The 24048-nt window shown below is 41.9% G+C and overlaps 1 protein-coding gene across 1 annotated transcript in view; it reads right to left on the minus strand.

Moving 5' to 3' along the window:
• Nucleotides 1-6372: 6372 nt before the first annotated feature.
• PSTPIP1 (proline-serine-threonine phosphatase interacting protein 1) overlaps nt 6373-24048 on the minus strand; it is a 60332-nt gene continuing 42656 nt past the window's right edge. The window contains exons 7-15 of the mRNA XM_009914293.2: nt 23612-23710; nt 21814-21859; nt 20889-20968; nt 17951-18049; nt 17209-17305; nt 14016-14100; nt 12416-12486; nt 10659-10759; nt 6373-8674 (exon numbers count right to left, since the gene is read on the minus strand). Coding sequence (XP_009912595.1) covers nt 8543-8674; nt 10659-10759; nt 12416-12486; nt 14016-14100; nt 17209-17305; nt 17951-18049; nt 20889-20968; nt 21814-21859; nt 23612-23710 — 810 coding nt within the window. The 3' untranslated portion in view covers nt 6373-8542. The remainder of the gene's footprint in view (nt 8675-10658; nt 10760-12415; nt 12487-14015; nt 14101-17208; nt 17306-17950; nt 18050-20888; nt 20969-21813; nt 21860-23611; nt 23711-24048) is intronic.

Raw genomic sequence — 24048 nt, forward strand, 5'->3', positions numbered from 1 at the left:
CTACCTCACTATGGCAGTTGCCTTCATGATGCAGGTTTTGTTTTCATGATACATATTTAGTCCAGGCAGGTACCTTTGACTTGTCCTTGGTGTGACTGCAGTAATCGCTGCTGGATCTGTGCCTGGCAGCAGCTGTTGCTTCCCTCCATGTCTAGACTCCAGGATCACTGTTCAGCTGTATTTTGTGTGGTGTACTTACACTGCAGATGACCATCAAATACAGTTTCCCCATAACCTGAAAGCATGGCCAGGTTTTGTAGATGGAACTTGGACATGAACTTTAGCCACACAAACTGAGACTCACTTAGTGATCCTGCTGGAGCGAGCAAAGAAGCACTTCTGCAGTTTCAACTTTTTAGTGCTATGCAATGGACAACACTTTCTTTTTGCTCTCACCTGCTTCTCTTGACCGTGAATGATCATGCTTCACATGAAAGCTTTTGAGTTGAAGCCTCTTCTCTCCTTGCCAGAAGGAAGCCTGCAAACGTGTTACTACTGGTAACTGGTGCGCCACAGCAGTGTGGGACCATAGAGCGATTCCAGTTGACACTCCAAAGAATGGACAGCTTTGCTTTCATCTTGGATGTGTGTGTGGTGCTTCAGGCAGCAGCCCCTTTCACCAAATGGGCTCCTACCCCCTTTCAAAGAGTTAACTTCAGCTTTTTCCAGGATAACTGCAGTGTCAGACCTTTGCTAGCATCAGGCTGTGACTGAAGAACTGGAATTCATTTTCTTCGTGCAAATAAAATGCTTAAGTGAACCACTGACATTTGGGGGGCTTAGGAGCATCTAGGATGCCTTGCATACAAAAGCAGTCTGTTTTGTAGACCAAAGTAGGGATTGGTCTAGAAAACTTACTTGAACGAAGTTCTTAAATTTTTTCTCCCACCTGGACAGAGGAAGCAGTAAGATATGAAATTAAGTCATGCATGCCACTGAATGAGGCTGCCAGCAAATCAAGTAAACAGGAGTAGTGTTCGTATGATTGTATTGTGTAGTCTTGTGCCAGGCCTTTACGAAACACCTCACGGCCAACAGGCAAGACTTTATTTCTTAGTATATACTGTAGAGCTAGGCACTCCTGGCGCTTCCACGATGTGGAGAATGCCTCATCCTTGGGAAGCATGCTTGTGGCCAATAGTCCAGCACTCTACAACGTGCTCTTGTCCTTTGAATACGATATCCATTTTAAAAGCTTAAAAACACTATTTTAGCCTGGCAGTGTTAGTATGTGTGGGTGGGCAACAGCTATCAGCATCGAGAAATGGTGTATTGAGGACACAGTACACAGACTGAGTAAACCTAAGTTAAACTTGGGGCCTGTGTTGTTAAGTGCTGTGGTTAAAAAAGGTGGCACAGGACCCTGCAGAGCAGGGAGGATGCATTTCTCCACATCCCTTCCATCCCTAGAATAAGGGCTTCTCTTTGGTTTTGAATCCCCCCATGGATGCTGAATTGAGCAGTGACGGTAGTAAAGCCCTTAGCTGCCACTTAGCAGAACAAAGTCACTGTCGCTCATGTCTCCCTTCCTCACAAGGGGTTCAGACACAAGAAGGGCTCTGCAGCCCTTCTCTAAAGACAAAGCATTTCTCACGTCTATCAGTGCATTGAAAGCTTTCCTATTCACACTTATGTTAACATTCTTATCCTGGAAAGGTTAAAGTTCACCAGTTTCCCAAGAAGTTCTTCCATGGACAGTTTTTGGCTTAAAATTTCAGAACAATTCTTCCTTAGATGCAGCTGTTGAGCATTTGTGCCCTTGCAAAGTGGACGGGAATGTACTGAACTCCCCCACATACTCCCTGCATTGAGTGTGAGTGTTATCTCATGTCTGCAACTCCCTTCCTAAGAGCCATCCAGTCATATTCCAAAACAAGCAATGGCACTGGGTGCACAATGTAATTTGCCTTTTTGTACAAGATTTTCCATTGCAAATATTGATCTGACCACCACCCAATGCTAGCTTGTTTAGACTGAGTCTGGGTTTAACAGTCACAAGAATACTTAGCATGCCAGAAGGATTTTCAGCTTGTGATGTCAAAGTGCTTTACAAGCTCCCCATGATGAATGGAGAAACTGAGGTATAAGGTATGACTTTTCCAAAGCCATACCTTTGCTTCACAAAGTCAGTCACTTTTTTATTAAAGGGTTTAGCCTGGGCTCCTTGAACAATCTGAGCGTGTAATCCCACACTCAGGAAATTTCATTCAAGTTTAGGCTAGAATTTCTTTAGCTGTACTGTGTGTCCATTTACCCTGAGACAGGGGCTGCAGCAAATGCCAGAATTTCAAGTCAAAGAGAATTCAAGTCAAAGCACCACTGATGCAGTTATAGTTCATTCAGTATTGCACCAGTTAACACACCAGTTACTTCTCTGTATGTCTGCTCTTGATTTGGTGGTTTATTTGAGTTATGGTAAGGGCAGCAGAGCTGGGATTATATGTGCTGGTTTATGTTTTCAAATCTGGACAACACTGGCTCTTTTAGATCCGATAAGCAAAATTTCTTCTGATTTCAAAGAACCTCTTAGGATATCTGTTCTCTCTTTGCTGCTACCCTCCCCCCCCCGTGGTTGTTTTTGTACCCTCTTTATCCTCAAGATGGTATGTGACGACCCCTGGCTGTAAACTGGTAGCTACATTCTAAGCCCAATTCTGTTTGCCCAGTGGTTTTGGAGGATTTTGTCTTTCCTCTTAGAAATTTCAGGGATGTCAAGTCTGATTTCTCCTGATTTTGCTGGGATGTCTCAGTGATTTCTATTAGAGTTTTATATCTAAAAGCAAGATTTAGTTTGTGCCTTTGGTCAGAATACACCACCACAGTCAATCTGCCTTTTGGGCCCTTGTGTCAGACAGAAATGCTGCAGCCACATGGCACACAGCAGTGATAGGCTGTAAATGTGCTCTTGCACCAAGCGGCTTTGTGCCGGATCAGGTGTCAGCTGTCCTTTAACAGCTGGTAGAAGGACAGGATGAGCACTGTACCATGTGCGCTGCCTAATTTGATGGAAATATGATTATCTGGCCATTCTAGAAACAGATCAAATTTGCACTGTGCGTGATCCAGGAGTGCACAGATCTGGAAACAACTGTGGCTCTGACCTTCCCTCATCCAAAATGTGAGCTGGCCACTGAAATGAGATAATTGTTGACAAAGAGTAGATATTGGCTAACAGTTTGACTGGAAGTTCTTTGCCCTCTCTGCTTGCTCTCAGTAGATGGGGTGTTGTCATTTTGTTAATAACCTAGTCACAGGCAGGACACTAACTCGTGTTCCTCTTCCAAAATCTAGTTACTCCACACAAGTATCCTTTCCCCTACAAAAAGCAGTCCATTAGCCCCTGCAGGACCCTAGCAGCCATTTACTTTCCAGAAGCCCAGTGTGACTTAGCATCACGAGTTTCTCTCCTTCCTCTTTGTGGGGAACAAAACCCCAGCTATTCTCTCTCCTTTAGCCTCAGCTACAGTGAGCATGCCCAACACATCACAGCTGCACTATAAAAACAGCTGGGATGGGTACTGTCATTAATTTAGGAAGCAGCTGGATGCTGCTGGTGGATGGTAGTAACTGACCCTAATGCTGTTTTTATATTTTTGTTTTGTAACAGTCAAGCCTGCTTTACTTCAGAGGCTTGGCCACGTGGTTGTGCCCATAACCCCATGGCAGCAAGGAGACATGGATCTCCGGGTGAAGGCCAAGCTAAGGGCATCTTCCTACTCTCCTTGCTCACTAGCAATGAGTGTAGTTTCTGTTTGAGGACACGTGAGGTATTGGTAGCTATGTGGCTGGTAACTGCACTTGCTTTCTATGCCTCAGCCCAGAGGCTGGAGAACAACAAAACAGGGAAAAGACATGGTACTGAGCAGCAGAGGCTGCTTTTCAGGCCTTTACAGTTTGTCCTGTACTGTGTGGAGTTGTTGCCAGTCCACGCTGAAGGTTAACAGTGACCTTTCAGCGCGGCAGATTGTGTTTGTATAGTAGTGATGTAGAGTACCCCAGGTTCTCTAAGCCTGCACAGTTAAGCCAGCTAGCAGTAATGCAGCCAAGAGGTTACATAGTACCAGGGAAGAAAGTATATTAGTTATCCACGAGTGTTTAGGTTAGATGTTTCTTAATGCCCAACCAGGCTCCTATTAGACACCACCTGATGCCTGGCTTGTAATGAATCTCCTCTTGGCATCTGTGTGCTTCCACTCTAAACTGCATTCAGTAATCAGTAAGGACTGAGCTGCAATTGGGAGTCTTTGCCTAGAAAATTAACTCTGGAAAGGAGACTCAGATCTCAAATACACCTTTTGAAGAGGCAAGACGACAAGGAATCCAAGGTAAGAGTTGCTACTGTTCATGTCTTTCGTATATGATATGTCAACACTTCAGCTGAAGTATGCCGGGGTTATTCGTAATACAGAGTTCAAGCCATGGTCCTCAAGGAGGTGGCAAACACTTCAAACCTTGAACAGCTGCTGTACTCCTGCTGTTGCTGACTGCTCAGCTGTAAAGGGGTTGATTTCTTCCTTTCAGCTGACTAGTGAAAAATGCTAGAAGCTAGCTGTCTGTAGCAATGACAGGAGGTCTTCTCTTTGTGGTTGGCTGTCCTAGAGCTGGGTCACCTGGATCTCTTTGTTTTAGTCTGACACTACTTTGACCAAGTTTTACTACTGGCTTGAGGGCTCTGAATGCCATATGCAGCAGCTGAAATCTGTTCTGTGCAGAGATGGGCCTCATGCTGCTCTTGTAGACATTTCCTAATTATATATGGTTAAATGTTAAACAGGTTTTCCTGTTCTTCTTCTTAACTAATAATAACATGGTAAAAGAAAATAATGTGCATATATGAGTCTGGTTTAAGGGTACTGTTGGGCTAGATTGCCTACTTCCAACCTTTGAATTCTTGTTGCATTTAAAGGAATAATAGAAAAGATTACCACTACACTTTTTCATAGCAATCTCATGGCCATGTTCCTCAAATCCAAAATCTATCTGGAAGAGCAGCAGGTGTCAGCCTCAGTCCCTTTCTATTCTGTTGTGGTTTTGTGAGGGAAATTACTTCCAATCTTTCTTGCTGCTCATGTTTAATGGATAGATGATGCCTCTTTCTTATGGCGTAGTCAGAATTTTGAGAGTTAACAGTTACAGGTCTGAAATTGTTCAGCATGAAATACTTGTTGTCTGTTGTGCAAACTGAAGTCTTGCAGTGCTAAGTCAAAAACAGCTCAGTAACTTTATTGTAACTTCCCTTTACTTAGTTTGTATGTACATACATACTAGCCACAGGCTGTAAATAGGTAATTAGGGTCCCCCCTTGCAGAGCAGCTGACAAAAGCATGTTCCTTGCTCTCTGGGAACAGCTTCTTGTGTGTGAACCCACCCAGAGCGAGAGCACTAGCAGTGTCAGTAAAGAGGTAGTCTGCTTGTTGTGAGTGTGCTATGAAATACAAGTTAACTTGACAAACACACAACTTTGCCACTGTTGTTTTGTCCCTCCATGTTGCTGGGCACCTCCTTGCCATAAAATGGCAGTCAAAATGAAAGTGGAGGCTTATCAGAAGCGTTTGTCCAAAAAGAATTTCAACCAAAAATGTTAGAGTTTAGTTTAAGAATGCCTCCCACTGGAGAGAGCCTATTTCAGTTTCCCATTATAACTGAAAATTAAATAATTACTTGAATGCGTCAGTTTTGTTACCCAAGTGTTAACAAACTGGGGAGGAAACTTTGTTACTAAGACAATATTAAGGTAGTAACCTACATTTGACCTTCTGGCTTTTCCTACAGATGGGGGTGGATGACACCTAAAATGTGGGTGTACTCAGAGGGTGTGGGTATTTCTTGATATCTCTGTTCTATTTCTGACAAGTGCTGCCACACTGATAGGGCAAACTGCCTAGATACGGCTTGGTAACTACTTAGCAGCAAAATTCTTCTATGTAAAGCAGAGGAATTGAATCATGAGAAAACATTGCAGCTGCTTTTTCATTTCCTGAACAGGCTGGAGTTAGCATGTGGGACCCAAATACTATGACACTGGGTAGATTTTGAAATATCTATAGCCTCTTGCACTTACAACAGTATTTACTTGACAGAAAAAGAGATAGGTAGAAAGGAAACCAGTTTCTTGAGTTTAACAGCAAAAATTTGAAATTATTTGATAGGGTAGAAACAGCAGTCACCACTCTACTAGCTGTCTGTCGGTGATGTAGACCACGTGGTACATGTACGCAAAGATGATCTGTAACAGGATTTCAGGGTAACCAGGACTGGGTACTACAGTGTCTTGTGTGAAGCTGTTTGGCCTCCCAGAGAAGTGAGGAGTCTTAGCAAAATCCATGTGTCACACATAATTAGAGGAGATGCATCTCAATGGTTTAATTTTTTTTTTTTTAATTAAGATAATCTGCAAAAACATCTACCTAATTTTATTTAAGTATTTCTTGGTTTATTACAGTTCTCTTTGTGAAAGACTTGAGTGTTCAAGAAGCAAATATATTAAATCTCTCATACTTTAGATTTCCTCTCATGCTGTACATAATAAGTGGTGTTGTAGTTGTCTCTGACAGCTACCATTTACACTGCAGAGGCCTAGTTGAAGGTATTGTGGACCATCTTTCTGTTACTGTTCGATTCAGACGTGGTCACAGAAACCCGTCGTTAACATCTTCAGCGGTACACTTCATACAACCTAGTGCCTTAAATGCCGTTCAAGTTCCTGCAGTTCCTCTGAGCCTGTGCTAATGTGAGGTACTAAGAGCCCTTCAGCACTCACGCAGATGTGCTGCATAATAACTTGGGGAAGTGTGGGAAGGACAAGTGTGCCTGTGCAAAGGACTGCAGGGAACTAAAAGAAAAGAGCTTGAAGCAATTTTTATTCCATTCTTGAAGCAAGAAATTAGAATAAGGTACTGTAAGTGCCTCTGACCTTAATTCTGTTTCATTTAAGGAATAATTGCATTGACCATTACAGCTTTTTCTTCTGTCTAGATTTCTCTTTGTCTTTCCTGCTATGTCTTAGCTAACAGTTCCTCCCTGCTCTCTCCCTTTTGTGTAGCAATTTGATGCATTTTCATTGACTTGGTTCAGTTTTAAGACCTTGGCAAACAAGGCCATTCTTCCCCCAGAAATAGCGCGCTCTGCTTCAGATTAAATCACCAATTTTTTTTTTTTTTTTTAACCATCTCAAAATACTGAAAAGGGAGGAGTGGCAGAAGGTATCTATTGATCCTTTGCTAAGTACAGTGGCAGTTGGAAACGTTCTTAAATACTAAACTAGAAAGATGGATAGAGCTGAAATCTGTGAAATACAATGAACCTGAACAGTGTGAATTCTTTGAAGAGGGTTTGTTGAAGAACAACCACACTAAAAGTGCCTGGAAAGCAACCAGGACATGTCTATGCCAGCAATCCCAGAGGTGCAAAGTCTGTAGATAGCACAGACAGAAGGGCATGTGGGCAGAAGAGGAGGAAAGGATTAGCCAGGTGGACACAGGAGTTGAAAGGAGAATGCACTGATGACACAGGTATGCAGATTGCATGAGGAGGTCATTGGCAGTTCTCTCTTGTGCTCAGAGGAGAGGGATCAGGGCAGTGCAGCACTGCTCTGTGTTGTTTTTGTCACTGTTTTTTTAAACATGAAAAATCCCGGGGAGGTGTCAGGGAAACCATCCAACCAAGGCAAAAGCAATGCTTGGGCTCATCGTCTGTCCTTATTTTGCTGCCCCAGAATCTAGTGCAAAGCAGAGCCGTGGATAGCATGGATTTCGTTGTATTAGGAGATGGCCATGATAGGGAGTGCCTGATGTTTTCTTACTACTGATGTGTCTCGGTCCTTCGAGTGTTCCTCTCTAGCTGCATTCATTGGTTTTTGTATTTTCATCAGTGACACTGATAAAGAACACTGGAGGGTTCCCCACCTTTCTCCCTGGTTAAGCGCATGCTATAAGGGGAACTTGAAAGGGAGCTGTTAAAAGGAACTTAAGAGAGCTTCTTCCTTGCTTTGCACAGCTAAGACCGTGCAACATCAAAGCTATCTGCTTTCTGAGTGTGCTTTCCACCACTCTGTCAAAAATGCCTGCATGGCCTGTGCAGTGAGAGAAGGGGATCCATGGCAGAGAACATGGCTGCTGTGACCATGAGGGTGGCTTACAGGCTGGCTGGAGGCGGGCCTCCATCCTGGAGAAACAGCATTTGTTTCCTTGATCTTTTTCCTTTAGTGCAGTTAAGTTCTGGGCAGGATTTTCCACCCACATTCGCCAAGCTTTGCAACACTGATGGCAGCACAGTGTGCTGAGGGTAGGAAGAACTGTGGTAAGAAACACAAGTCCTAACCTCTCTGAGGTGAAGACAGTTTTTGCAGACAGTGTAGGCCAGGAGGTGCTGGGATGGGGCAGGAGGAAGGAAGAGGAAAGCGTGGTCAGTTGATTATCTCCTGACTGGTAATTGTAGAAGACAGTATTATGGGTTGCCCTTGGTCAGCTGAAGCAGACCTTGTGTGCTGTTTGTTTTCAGTAATAGAATATTTTTAAAGTCTGACGACTGGGGCTTCTTTTCATCAAAGCTTTTCGAGGTAAGACCCTGGCACAAAGCCTCGCTGCCCATTCCTTTCTGCTGTCCACCATCCATCCTCATTTTCTTCAATGACAACTACAATGTCTCCTTCACTGATGTCCAGTTCATCCATGTTCTGAAAGGAGACAGGAAAAGGAAATGTGGTTAGCCTGAGAGCATAGGAGGACCCAAACATGTATCTGGTGGGGTTTTTTTACCCTGCCTTTCATCAACAGTCTGCCAGTGTCCTTCTGGTTGGGAATGAGCCTGAAATACCAGACAGTGAGGTATTAAACACTTACTGAACTGGCTATTTCCTTAAGATCCTCAAATTTCCCCAGCCTCCACGGTGTGTCCTCCTGAGCAACTTGACTGTTGTGTTATTGGGGAAGGCCAGAAAGGGTTAAATATGACTGTCCTAAACCAACTAACCATGACCATGCATAGTCTGCAGGTGTTGCTAAATAAAACAGTGCACAGCTTAATTCCCGAAGGAGATGATAACTGTGTGTCTACTAATCCAGGCCTTAAATAGGTCTCTCAGTTCTTTTAATACAGAACAGCAGTGACCAGTGGAGGTACAGCAACTCTTCCTGACATAGGTAACTTTTATCTCCGAGTCAAATGGAGTAGTTGCAAGTAAGCTATTGCTGAACTCTCAGGCAGCTATCAGTATGTTCAGTGGTGCTGTCCTATTTTCCATGGGAAACCACTTTGCTACCCGCAGTGTAGTAAAATAGAAAACAGTGTAAGAGAGGCTTCCAGATATGTTGACGAGTCAGCTAAATCTAAATTTAATGTACCTGACTAGGTAAGAACGGACTCAAAAAGTGAGACGCCTCAATATACAATATACTAAAAGTAGTAACAGGCTCTTTTCTCAGCAGGGAAAATCTGTGTGTGTCACATTTTTAAGGCAACTCCTCGAGTAAGGATCTGACAAAGAAATCCAGCAGTTTCCTCAGGGGAACTGCCATTAACGGTGAGGTACTTTCAGCTGTGCTTGGATGAAATTTCAGGCAAATAATAAAAGTGTTTAAAACAAAGCAAAAAAAGAACACATAATAAAAGGTGTCAGAATGCTGCTGTACCTAAGAAAAAGTGCTCCTTTCCAACCCTTTCTCTGTTTTCATAATTTATCTATTTTGTCACATGCCAGCATTTCTTCAATGTTGGCTATTGATGGCAGGTCCCTTGGTGTGAGGGTCTCTCTGCACTGTAACATAAGACCTCCTGGATGCTGTTCTTCTGCTAATCTAAAGCTAATAAAAGGAACCTTTAAACTGACATGTAATTGAACTGTGAAAATCCCATTAGGGGAAGCTAATAGTTTAGCAAGAGTCCAAGAGGTTCTGGAGTCCATCTGAATAAGCAAATTTTCATAACCAGTCCATTCATAACCTTTTACTAATGGTACTATGCCTAGATAGGTCTGAAGCCACTGAGACTTCAATATCCCAGTTAAGGATGCAGGTTGCTTTTTATAGCAATCTTCTGGTACATGGACCACATCCACCGTGATTCTGCAACTTGCAACATGGAAGTACAGGGGAAGAGTGTCATTTTTGGGGGTTCGGTCCTCTCCGGCATGGAGTGCCAGTGTGTTAAAACTGGAGCAGGACTGTCCAGATGGTAAGTGAGATCAAATGCAGAAGAGTTTCTAGATAAGCATCTGTCACATATTCTTACATGAGGAATCTGTAGCCATTTTCCTTAGGAAAATATTTCTCAAGAGACGTAAGTTCAGAATGCACAATACTGCATACTTAGCCATCATCCCCTAAAAATAGTTTTCCTTGTGTTTGCGGTCTCCTGTACATCTAGAAGGAGGTTGTAACAGCTCAGCAGTAATTTAGAAGTGATTACACATTAGTGTAGTCTTGCAAAGAATCTTACTGTTTCATCTTGAGGCAGCATAGTCTACCGATATGTGCCAAGAACTGGCAGTTGGGATTCCTGGCTTCTGCATGTGACCTTGACCAATAATTCTGTAAGTGTCTCTCACTGTAAGGTGAAGCCAACACCTCCCTCACGGAATTAACACGTCAAAGATGTTTGGATCAACATCATCAATTTTAAATCTGATGCTATGAAATATTTATTTTGAAGCCTTTCGTTACCTGGGCTGTGTAGTCATAGAGTACTCTGTAGTCCTGTGATGATGTGATTCCAGCTTGTTCATTTACATAAATGGATGCATAGACTCCATCTGTTTTCTCTGCTAGGGGAAGGGGGAAAAAAAACCACAGAAAAACAAAAAAACCCACAGAAACGGAGTTCAGTTGCTTATAAATGCATGGGATCATATGCAAGAGTTCACAAATACAAGGGTTTCTGTTCTCTATCTGGAGATGTACATGTGTAGAAAAGCTGCTGTGAACTGTAGGTAAAGTCTTGCACAAAAACTGCGTCCCATTGATTAGATGACAATATACCCACTGAACTTTGTGGGAGGTCAGAAACTAGCTTTAGCCTCATCCAGGTTGGGAGAAATGTTTACCCTGCTAAAGCACAATCCAAATGGATTGTGCTTTTTTTCCCTCTTTCCCAAAGAGGGAAATCCTGTGATTAAAGTGGTTTAAAATGGGTGCTGCTGGTGGCATAAAATTCCAGCAGTTCAGTGACTCACATAGGGCTTTTCTTTTTCCGTTGAGAAAAATGGAAAATACTGTGCCAATGGGTCACCAGACATTTCCCAGCAGTTTATAGAGTTCCCATATAGCTATTTGTCACTGACATAACTTTTTTGGCAGATGTTGTTTTAATCCAGCTTGTCATAATTAGGGAAACCTCTTATTCCTTCCCAGCATCTGCCTGGGAGCTTCCCCTGCCACTGAGGCAAGCAGAAGTTTCCCACATATGACTCCTTGGTGGGATGATATCACTCTGACAGCACACAGAGTGACCGGGGTGCCCGTACCTTCCCCTAGTCAATCCTTGGTGTAGCTGTCCCGCTCTAAGGAGCACTGTCAGCTCCTTGACTTTTCAGATATTGAAAGACAAGCATGGGAGCAGTTGAAAAAGCTGAATGCAGAGAGTGTTTGCCATGCCTGAGGGTCTTATCCAGGGAATGCTCTCCCCTCCTGTCGCTAGCCTAAGGAAATTCAGGAGTGACTACCCTTAACTGCTCAACACTGCATTGCTCTACACCTGCCTGAGCCCAAGCTGACACTTGGCAGGTCCAGCTGGCGTTTGACAGCACTGGAGAGTCTCCCCTGGCTGAGCACCAAATGCAACAAATAAGATGGTCTGGGCTTCATTTCTGGGTGCCCAAGCAGGCAGGCCTGACAAAGGAAATTGATTTGGCTATGTTTTAAAGCTGTTCTAAAACAGCTTTTTATTTTCTTTAGGCAAGAATCACAGTTGAAATGTTTTTGTTTTAAATCAAACCAATAAAAATGTCATAAGCTGTTACTTTCTGCATAGTCAAAATACTGTGTTTTAAATGTCATCTGATAAATGCCTAGTTGTAATGGTTACAATAAGACAGTGTAACTGTGAAACAAGATGGATATTTGCACTCATAAGGCATGAATCTGGTCTGTTAAAAACTTTGCGTATTCTCTTGGGCTTTTTAGAGGTAGTGTATTCTACCTTTGAAGAAAACTATTATCTAAGTCAGACTGTGTTGTTCTGAATATACAGTTCCCCCCTTGCCTAGACAGAGGTTTTGAACATTATATGGATTATTTGGCACTTTAAACTAGGAAATTTGTTTAATACACACCCAAGCTAAATTGATTTCCAGACAACTCTTACTCTTGACTGCCAACATGTGAATATCTGCTGTACTATTTCTGCTCTGTGTCAAAGGTTGATTTAGCAATGTGATCTGAAACAACCATATCTGGAAAACTTATTTCCTGAAGAGGCATACCAAGAGGAGGGGCTGAAGGAGTGGCACTTTCTGTGTTGTTTTTGCTGCTTCCATGCAGTAATCCGGAGAATCTGCAGAACCAAGGCAATGACAAATGAGTGAACAGGACTGGGTATGAGCATTCCTTCAACTCAGCTGTCTGACTCAACCTTCCCTCCGTCTGTTGCAGCACTGGGTAGATGTCACCTCTTCCTGTGGCTGTTTATTTTCATTTATGCTGTAGATATATTTATCTTCAGTTAAAAATATATTTTTAAAAAAATGCAGCAGAATACTGAACCATCAGCCATCACTAAATTGTGCATAAAATGTATCAAATAGTATTTTGTTGTTGATCCAAAGGCTCATGCTGCAAAACTCCAATTATTTCACAACATTAATATGAGAATTATCAGTTGTTTATAAGAGATTAGCATCTCTTTGTCTTTAAGGAAAACTCTGATACAATTTAAAATACAAAGCTTGTATAATGAGCCTTTCAAAAAACTGTGAGTTTAAGTGAAATTCTTTTTTTTTTTTTTCCTTTTCTATCCCTACATATTTTCTATATCACAGCTGAGTATTGGAGACTAAGTAAAGTGAGAAAATGGGTTAAGATTCTCAAGCATAGATAGAAATAGCATTGCATTCTTAAGGCATATTTAAAGGGTCTGATTTTTCAGCTGGTGAATGCTCGATGTTTCTGGAAGATGGACTTCGAAACTCAACAGTTTCTGAAAAACTCAGGCTGACTCTCTCCAGGGTACTTGCCCATGCAGAGCACAGTTGTATCCTAAATGGCAGTACAATTGTCTTCTGTAACTGTATAGGATGCAGCATTAGAATTCATTATTATAGAAGATCCGGTTTCCAGCTGAAAAACAAAGTGTTGTATATAAACCTTATCAGCTCACTAACAAGCCTGAACCCCATTTTAAATGGGAGATCACAGACCACTCCTTGTCTTGGCCATGTAATAAGTCTTGTCAAAATGTATAGCTCTTCTGCTTTAAATACAATGCCATTCCCACTGGGAATTAGCCATTTTAGAATAAAATATTTAAACCAATAGATCTACCATGCTCTCCTGGTGATATAACTGCATCCATGTTACAGCATTTACCAGCATAAGTGGATCAGGAAAAGAAAAATTGCCTCCCTGATCATCACAGTTATTCCGCTAAGTGTTTTTTCCTTTGGTCTAGATACAGAGAGCAGCTCTTTGTTCTGCTCAGCTGGGCAGTGCAGTAAGCCAGGAGGTATTGCTGAAAAAGACAGCTCTCCCCAGCCTTTGCTCCCAGCAAGATTGAACAAAGTGTTTTTGTTGCTATGTGCCATGACTCACTAGGAAAGAGGAAATAAATGACTGCTATCCATTGCTGGCCAACTAATTGTTTTATGAACTTATCCCCTGTCTCTCTTCTCACTAAGGCCATGGTAAAATTACTCTGACTCTGGTTTTAATAGGTTTACTTCTTCTGTCAAGTTATATTTATTGATACGTAGCCACCTCTTGCTACGATGAAGGAAGTAGTAACTTTCCAGATCCTGTTTGCTGTCATCATACATTGCTGTTCATATGGAGAAATACCTATTTTGGGAACTGAAGTTTGCCACTCACCTCTTCATCATCCCACAAGTCTGGGCTGGGCTGCTGTTGCTTCTGTTTGGTTCTCTGCTGTAGTAGTTCTCATATCCTATTGCATCTGCAACAGGGCAATAAAAACGAGATGTTCAAACAGGCAAAACTTTTTTTCTCCCCAGCAGAATGCAACCAACAGTTGCCAACCATGAGGGGCTGCTGGAGCAAACTGCAATACAGCGCATATCTGCACTCGCCTGTAATGTGGTTAGAGCAGCTCAGGGGGACCTGGGGTCTTGACAAAAGCCATTCAAGTGATTATAAGCAGATATATCCATGGTAGAAAGGCATTCTTGACCTGAGGCAAGCACAGTCAAGGTCCTGAAGAGCCATTCTAATAGCTGTGGCTAACCCTAATTAAGAAGGCAGTTTCCTCCATGACTGTTCCCTCTGTTGTCTTAAAGCTCAGGATTTAAGGGAGCAGAGCATGGTCCTTGTGAGCCTGGGACCATGTTCATGATACAATTGGCTGCAGTGTGTTTTGTTTCTTTTTTTTCTTAATGTATTGAGTCAGGAATTTTTGTCAGAGCTGGGGAGATTTCTGAACATTATTGCCAGCAGCAATAATGAGCAATTTCCTGGTCTGTGCTTGTGCTTGAGTGTCTCCCTACCTTTCATATCTCCCCCATCTACCTCCTGAGAGCCGATTTGCTGTTTACGCAGAGATATTTGGGGTTTGTTCACTCAAACGCAGTTATCTTAGAGTTCCTTCACTCTCCCCTGTGGTGTCATTAAGGGTGAAATTGAGACCATTTCTAAGTCTAGCTTTACGGATGAAATAGTCAGAGTTGGATTTATTTATTTTTCATCTCATAGCTCCCAGTGTAGTTGCTTAGAGCTGGTGGCCGCACACCCTTCCTGCCTTCTCTGTGTTAAAGCCAAACAAACATGAGTGAAGTCTGTGATACCGTATTATCTCAGTTCTGATACCAGCAAATAAAGAAAGACATTGGACTTGTGCTAAAGGTTGTGTTGACATTCTCACATTGGGTCAGCCAAGATCATAAGCAGAGCAGGCATGTACAACTAGTGAGTGTGAAGGATCCCTACAAATAAGACTCACAGTAATTAGGGAGTGTTTTGACCAATTTAAGGGTCTCCTATTACCCTTCTAGATTGTTACCTTGGTATAGTTTCTAGTCTATAATACGTTGTAAGATTAGGTAGAAGAGAGGAGTGACCAATATCATCAATAAACCAAAAAGTTTTGATCAGGATGAAGGTCTTCTGCTACACAATGCAAAACCACATATGAGTTTCCTCCTGCATTTTGCAAATAATAAATCAACAGCTCACCATGTGCTACTGTGCAAACTCATCAGCCAGAGCTGTGGAGATATTAGGATGTTAATTCCAGAACACGTCACCTTCTAGAAGGCAGTAAAAAAAAAAACAAAAACAAACCGAACAAAAGAGCAAGTCAGTTGTTTCTTTGCCTTTCATAAAGCTCTCAAGGGTTTCCCCCACCTATTTCTTATTGGAAATGAGTCCTGACATAGCCAAGAGCTGTTTGCAGAAAATTGCCTAGGTGACTGGAGAATGAGAAATCTCACATAGACAAACAAACAAAACAACCCTAGCTGAGAATTACAAATTTCTTAGTATGCAGAAGTTGCTTCACACTGTTGCAAAGCATAGTTCTCCCTCCTGCCAGTGAAAATGTAGTTTTTCCTTAGTAAATATTCCTATATCAGCAAATTTAAATCCCCTATGTGAAGAAGAATAAACTATAGCAGCAAAATGGCATCCAGTGCACCAGTATTAATGTATTCATTTAAAAAAAATCCCCAAATCCCAACTTGTAATCATCATAGGCATAATGACAGAAAGGCTGAGTGAAAAACAGACCTCAGACAGCTCAGTGCTGAGTTAGTGGCAGCATCCAGCTCTGATGAAGAAGTTCCTGCAGTGTAATTACTGCCAGCCCTAAGCTCTGCGATGAAATCAAAGGGGTGTAAGCTGTTCCTGTATGAGATGATTATCCCTTGGGACAGGACATTCATACTGCTGATGTTTGTACCTATACAACTCCTAGCATGGAAGGTTTTTGTCAGTATAAAATTTTCTTATGCCAGTATAGCTTATTCCCCACTCTGAATGGATAATGCTGAGGGCATACTAAGGGGATTTTCTCTTTGACGTAGCAGTATGGTATTAGAGCAGATAGTGGAAGTGAAACAGTATCTGTGCACAGATTAAAAAAAAAAGTGGAGGAAGAGATCTTTTCAGCACAGATATGTATCATCAACTACTGAAGAGATGAAATAGGGATTTTTCTCTTCTTTTACAAAGGCTGTGAATCTTTGTTTACTGCAGCAGCTGCACAGAAGTGCAAGCATTCACTCACTCTGTAAATACCTTGTATTGCTTGTTGAAGTAAGAGGGTGTGGTTTGTATCTGGCTGTGTGAAACACTAGGCAGCCTCCTTTCTGGTGATGTGTTTGGAGAACTCCTACCCTGGAGCAGCATGTTTTCATTTTACAACTGCTCTTAGCTCTTGCTGTCTCAGTGTCCGTTTCAGCCCAGAGGTTTTGATCATTGAAATTGATGAAAAGGCTACTTTGGCTTGAATGGACAGAGTCTGTGAACCTTACATTGCTTCTGCATGCTGGGGCAAAGCCACTTTCATTAAAAATTTCCCCCAACTAGAGTCTTGCCCTTATACAAACAACTTCCTGAGAGGACAAAAGATGTTACTCCCCGTTGGGCAGGTGGAGCAAAACAGAATACAAAATCTGGTCTTCTCTGTGCTGCAAATGAAGAGGCAGCATCTCTGTCAAGGGGACACTAGGGTGCAGTTACATGATAAGCTGGATCTGACTTGTCACCACTGCAGGAAATTGAGTTTGCCATCTCTGCAAGGCAGTTTGCCACCTCCTTAGCAGTGTCAGTTCAGATGTACTGTGAAATGAGCCTGGTTGCAAAGCCAAAACAACCTTTTTTTCTTTTTTGGAGGGTTATTTTTAACCTGGATCATTCAGCTATCCCACTCACAGTGCTGCACAAGGAGCAATGGCAGCACAGTGCGGAGGAAGTGAGCCGCGGCAGATGGGAATGAATAGCCGGAGCAGAAACTCCTCCAGCTGGCTTCACCTCCAAAGGACGTGTACTGCACAACTGCAGCCTCAGCCTAACGGGTGACTCATCTAACAAGACCAATAGGAATAATTACCTGGAGGTTGTGTTCCTGTCATTTTAGTCTTAATGAAATAGTCCACGTCTGACTCTACAACACAGTTCTCCAAGCTTACCCGAACCTCTTCATATAGCTACAAAACAGAATTGAATTTAATTTTTAACATTTCACATTGAATTAATGATTAATGCTCTTCTAATAATTTTCCCCTCAAGAGACACTTTATACTTGGTACATGCCTGACCTGGATGGATCTTTGGCCTGTGCCTTGTACAGACATTCTTGGAAACACAATTGTTTATTTGTGCTCTGGATATTCTTGTAAGAGAGGAGCATGAAGGCAGTCTAGGGCCTTTCAATGCAATAGAGAAATTAATAGCAGGAAACAACCATTCAAAGTCAAAACTGGTGTATTCTTTATGTCTTCCAATTCTGAGACCGTGACTGGATGCCTTTCTGAAGGTTGTGCCTGAGCCTAAATATACTCAGCTGAGCGTTCTGGTAGCTGGAAGCATTCCCCAACAAACTGAGGGGAGGAGACATGTAAGCGCCACCAAGCGTGACACAGAGTGTCTACATCCAGGCATAAATCTGGTTTACATCTAGAGGGAACAAGCTAGCTTGAGAATAGTCCCCCCTCACTGAACATGCACAACAGCCGGTTTGCTGGAGACAGTCGGCATGCGTAGAGAAAGGCAAGCTAGTGCTGTATTGTTAGAGCAGTCTTTATCCTCCTCTTCCTCCTCTGCACGTGAAGCTACTTGGCAGGTGCCCCTACCTCATCATCCTTCACACACTGCATGGAGAGCTGGTTGCAGTGAACCCACAGCGAGTTGCGGAGGATGGTGATGCGGTCGCACTCCTGGAGCTGGAAGACCTAAAGCCAAAGAGGAGATGTGATGTAGCCTTGTGGTAGTTATTTATTTGCATTGCAGGCAGTGACAGGGCTGGGGCTTCTCTGGACCAAGTTCGTAAGTCTGCAAACTGTTCTGAAGGATCCTTTGTAAAGGATGTCTTTTTGGCTACTGGAGAGACTGCATCTACTTGTTTATGCTCAAGAATTTGTTTTAATTGATTGCACCAAATCAAGTTAGGTTTTATAGACAAAAATAAAGCAGGGGAGAGGAATCAGAATCTGGATTTGACTGCTACCTCTACTGCCAAGGATTTCAGAGTCAAGGTCCTGTCTGCCCATCGCACTGAAATCTTGATGTTTAACAGATCAGTGGTGTACTGGCATGAAAGGGTTGTATTTATGTTAGAGGTAGAGCCAAAACTATACATCTTTGCCTTGTAAAATGTCTTTCCAAACTTTTCTCTTTTGAAACTATTTGAGGCTCTCTGGAGTTACCTCTGTTCATTTCTAAGGTTATTTTCACGGTAAAGAGAAGGCATTTTTCTTTCTTCAGAGTTTACTCCCTTCCTTCATCTGTCTGATTTTCTCATGTTGTTGCACAGCTTGGGAAGAATGAAGGGGGAAGAGAGAGGAGAGGTGTGAACTGAGTTGGGGGAAGAGGCAGATAAACTCTTTCTTTAAAGACTTTAAAAAAAAAAAACAAAACCAACCACCCTAATCTCCAAGTTGTACTGTTGTAAGTAGAACATCAACTTTTGGTTTTCTATGAGGTGTGAAAAGCTCAGATGCTTCCAGCCATCTGTTTCCATCTCTATTTGCTAGTAATTATGTCCGGAACACCACAAATGTATACAATATTCAGCAGAACATTCAGGTGGGTACACTGCCTGCCATCTAATATCTTACCATCTAAAAAAAGCAGAAAAGAGTCTGTCAAGGGAGTAAGCTGGCATTGGGACCAATTTCTGAGACAAAAAGCTTTAAAAGAGAACCCAAAGGGTGGAGAATGAGTCTTTCAATATCAATTCTGAACAAAAAGCCTATGGGTGCAGCCTAGCCCCCCAGGGGCTGCTGAAATAGCACAAGAGCCAACTGGGAATTTTCCAGGTAAATGGTGTCCTGTCAGGAAATGCAGCTCATCAAAGAGGGAAGTGTAGCGATTCTCTCAAGCCCTTTGCAAAGTACAGCTGGGCATTTTGTTAGACACATCCCTCGTGTCCCATTGGCTTGTGCAACAGACTACTAGTGAACCTGGGCATCTTGTGCCAAGGAATATGGATGATGAAGGTCATCCCAGTGCTGCCACTTGCTAGCCAAGATTTTGGGGCTATTGGTGTACACCGGTCAGCTAGAGACCTAAGCAACCTCAGCACTTCCAGATTCCCCACTATGCATCCAGAAGTTTGGGATCTTAAGCTGCTATTTCTACTAGTTAATAGTTTTAAATGCCTCAAAAAATCTATCAGTTCTTCTATCTAGAAGTGCTTTTAAAAGAAGGCATTAAAGATGCCCTTCCTTTATGAATGGTTGGTTAAATTAAGCAGCAGGCAGGCCACAAGCTCTGTAGGCCATTCAGAATTTAGTCATGCAGGAGAAATGAAGTGTGGTAGGTTGTATAACACTTTGCTTGTTTGTTGACTTTTTAAGAAGGGGGAAAATGTGCATCTTGGGAAAACTAAGGCTTGGCACAATTTCTATGGGAAGTCTGCTGTGCCAGCCATGGGACTTTCCAGTCTTCCCAGATAGGGAATATGTAAGAGGAAGAAGAGAACTGGAAAGCTGTGCTCCTGGCATTTTATTTTATTTTATTTTATTTTATTTTATTTTATTTTATGTGGAAATAAAGCCTGCAACAAGTAAACATAGCAAAATCATACTTTAGTAGATGGGCAAATGAATTTGAAGGATTAATATGACCGAATGTGTAGCTGATTTGGATGTCAACCAGCTCCTGTAAATTGTTGTGCAAAACTTAATAGCCAAGTGCAAATCTCCTTATCCATCCTCAGCATAATGGAAATAGAGACTTTTCTACCACCACCACCTTTCAGTTGAAAGATTACTGCATGGCAGAGGGCAAATATTCTTGCAGGTGAATATAAAGTGCTATGCAAGATAAAGATTCTGAGTGGCTTGGATATCTTTGTTCTCAGAATGCTACAGTATATACTTTTTTAGCTTAGCCAGAAAATTTTATTTTTAATCTCCATTGAACTTGTGAGATTTAAAAAAAAGAATTAAACAAACACAAAAACCTCTCCTGCACGGAGCAAGAAGCCATTCTGGAAGCTTCTTGCAAAGCATAATCTAAAGGGAATCTTTTGTTTGTTCATTTTTAATGGATTAATTGAATTCTTTTCATTTCAATTTCAAAATTCATTTTTTAAACTAAAAATGAACAAAAAAGTAGACATGAAAAATTCATTTTCTACTGAAATTACATTTTGTCACAAAGCAGTTATTTGGGAAACAACCTTATTTTGGCTGTGATAGAAGATCATCCCTAAAGTTAGTGTATTCTTATGTTAAGATGTGGGTGAAAACTGGCAGCAAATGCTTGCAAATAAATTGTACCAGTTCATATATTGCTCCACTTCCCACACCTCTGCACTTATTCCCCTCCTTTACATTTACATACATATAATGAACAAGCAAGGAGAGTGTAAGCAAGTGAGACAGCTAGCAGCTATGTCTAAATCAACTCTAGTTTTTGCAGTATTTTTGTAAAGACATCTACTGAGACTCCACATAAAGCAAACAGCAAAACCCTTGGGACGGTATCTCAGGTCTTAGACTGGTATCTGCAAGTAGGATAAAATAAAGAGCGCACAAATATATCACTGCAAAAGTCAATGTTTACCTCACAGGTTTTGATATGTTCCTGTTCCCACTCTGTCCTGACCTTATCCAGCTGTTCAATGTTCTGTTTGTACACATTCTCTGTAAACACAGACACACATAATAGAAACCCAACAGTTAGGAAAAAAATTATACAGGCTTTCTCTTTTTCCTCCTATTAGGACTTTGCTGTGGTTCTTACACTTTAGGCCTGTGGTTTGCTAGACTATCACAAGAATGTGTGAGCTTGAAACTGGTAGGCTGCAAGGATATTTGGGGTTCTTTTTTGCAACTTTATACTAGAGTAAGGATTGGTCTGCATGGTTTGCAGATCATGTGTAAACTTTACAGTAGGGATAATGCAAACCAGAGATGGAGAGCCTGGACCATGCTTGGGCACTGAGCATCCTTAGGCTCTTCCCGTGCTGAGCCAGCCAGGTAAGCCTTGTCATTTAGTGTAAACTTTTACACGAGCAGTGAGGGACAAGTCTGAACTCATGAACCAGCTCAGATGTCTGCTAGCCTGTCCTTCTGGACATGCACTGCTTTTCTGGCTGGATAATGCTACCATGCTCATGTACAGGGAACCTAGAGACTGTGTATCTGGTTTGGGCTGGCTGGGGGCAATTTGAATGTCATTCTTTTGTGCTTTCAAACTTGCTTCAAGAAGAGCTTTTCTTTCCTGGGTGAAGCCCCTAATGGAGGTCTTCTATAAATTCTTTAATGAAAGCAGGAGACTCGCATTTCCACAAAGGAAAGTAAATGTAGATGACTATCAGGCTGCCGTTCTTTAGAAGCTTCTTCATTAAACTTTGGGTAGGTGACTTTGGGAAACCTGACTTCAAACAGAGCCAGCCTGGGTGATTTGGGTGGTGCTCTATCAAAATGAGTGTGCTGGTAGATCTTCGCTGGGAAAAATCTTAGTTCAATTGCAAATAGAGCATCACCTGCTTCATTTGCTGCATCTCTGCATTGCTTGGCTTTGTTCTGACTCTGAAACAGGAAAAGAAACATCCCAAATTAATTTCTGACCATATTTTTTGCTTCTGCCCCAGTTTTTTTGCTGCCTGCTCCCTTTCCCCTTCTAGGAGAAAGGCTCAAAATTGCAAACACTTCTTGGCTGTCCCATCTTTATGCATGGTTCTGTTGAATGTCTGCTATGGAGAAGAAGGGACTGGAATTTCACAGATACAGCCATAGGTCCACTGACTTCAAGGGAAATCTGGCAATTTACATCTTTCCATTCGGACATCCCTGCCATAGGAGCTCAGTGCTAGCATGATCCAGCCTGAAGCTTGTGTCTGCTGGCTGAGTTGTTTTTTCTCAAGTGTTTGATGTGCTTTTCTAATAGATATTTATTAGCAGAAATAAATAGCAATTAAAATTCTTCATCTTCCAAGCTCCTCATGTAATACACAGATGAAAAGAACACAGCCTTTAAAATACTTTGCAAATGCTAGATTATTTCCCATAACAACTCAGAAGCCTAAAAGCAAAATTCACTCTAAGTAGAACTTTTCTTTTTTAAAAACCTGCAGCTTTTAACAAATGAAAATACAGCTATTATTGACAGCTCTGTACTCCCAGGTCTTTCTGCACAGATGGTGATGACAGTACATTAATGCACGGCTCTAGACATCAGTGTAATACATTCTTCCATTCTGCCCTTCAAGACAAGGCTCAGGTAGGGGTTCTTATGACCATATTCCTCATCACAGCTGGTTGGAAAATGTGCAGTAAGCTGGGAACATAAGCTTCATTCTTATTTGCTTCCTGGCCCAAACTGTTTGCGGGTGCTGCGCAGAATTAAACAGTTTACATGTTTCTTGTGAAATGCCTCTGTGCATTTCAAATGTGCTGGCATGTGTGTGGAAGTAATGGCAATGGAGCACCCTTGGATCCTTCTGCATGAAAGGAGCTGGGTCAGATTTTGATGCCATTGAAGTTGCTAAGTGTTCTGGTGTAATTTCAGTAGGGCCAGGATTTCATCCCCCCTTTACAGCTAAGCTGGAGGGTTTTGTTCTGATGCTGTTTTTAGAGTCTCCATCCCCCCCGCTCCTCGAGATAATTTTTGATCCTTTTTGCTTACACTGCACTGATTTTTATTGAGCCAAAGGGAGTTCATTTATTTTGTTTTCTCCATCTGTTCCACTGTAAAATGTTCCCATTAAAAGTTAGTGAATTGTCAGCTACAAGTATCAAGACGATGCAATGAAGGACTGCAGTGCCTTAATTTCCAATGATTTATTTTTGAGTTTGTAAATTTAGTTGAAATTAAACTAACTATAAGGAGAAAAATGTTGAGGAAAAATATGCATTTTAATGTAAGATACTATGCTTACTAAATGTAAGTGACCAAAAGGCAAAACTAACTGCATGACATACTTCTGACTTGTTTCTTTTTTTAGGAATAATTTTGGAGAAAAATCTCGTTCAGTTTCCCTTCAGGATTCGTAGAGCAATTACATCATAGCCTGGGATAAATTAATTAGATAACTTAGTCCCTTCCCAGCCTTTTTAAAAAACCCTTAGCCTGTCACAGAACAAGATCAGGGTTACTAAAGAAGTGTGAAGTAAGACCTTCTTGGGAAGGTGGTTTCTTTTAATTTTTATTCTAAGGGGTTAATTAGAATGGAAAGCAGGCCCTGGCATCCTGCAGAATGAGTTGTTCAATTATATTCTTTTGTACCTTGAAAAGGAAAAAACCACAGTTTTCCCTCTAAATAGCACTGTAATCTAAGGTACCTTTTCTGTTTGCTTTTGGTTGCCTGAAGCACTTATCCGTTCAAAGGACTGCTCAGCCTCATCCGCCTCCTTGCACTTCTGTTGATAGGTCTTCTTTGACTGTATTGAAATGAAATCAAACGTGATGGTTTGGGTTAGGGAACAAGGCTGGGTTGTCTTCAGCATGATGTTCTAGGCATTTTCTCTTTTGCAGTCTAGAAGAGCAAATCAATGCCCAAGTCTGGGCAACAGAAAAAATTCCCAATAACACCATAAGGAGATAGAAAAATAGAACTGAAAAATTGGGGTGGGGCTGGAAGCATAAATCAGGTCCTTTTCTTGCAGCCCTGAAATTGTTTGCTTTGTACAATTGCAGCCAGCTCCCTGCAGGGGTGGTCACAAATACACTGGCAGCTCTAGCACCATTGGTGCATCAGGCGTCTGTCCGAGCTACAGTG

This window comes from Haliaeetus albicilla, chromosome 12, assembly GCF_947461875.1.
Source record: "Haliaeetus albicilla chromosome 12, bHalAlb1.1, whole genome shotgun sequence".
Lineage (NCBI taxonomy): Eukaryota > Metazoa > Chordata > Aves > Accipitriformes > Accipitridae > Haliaeetus > Haliaeetus albicilla.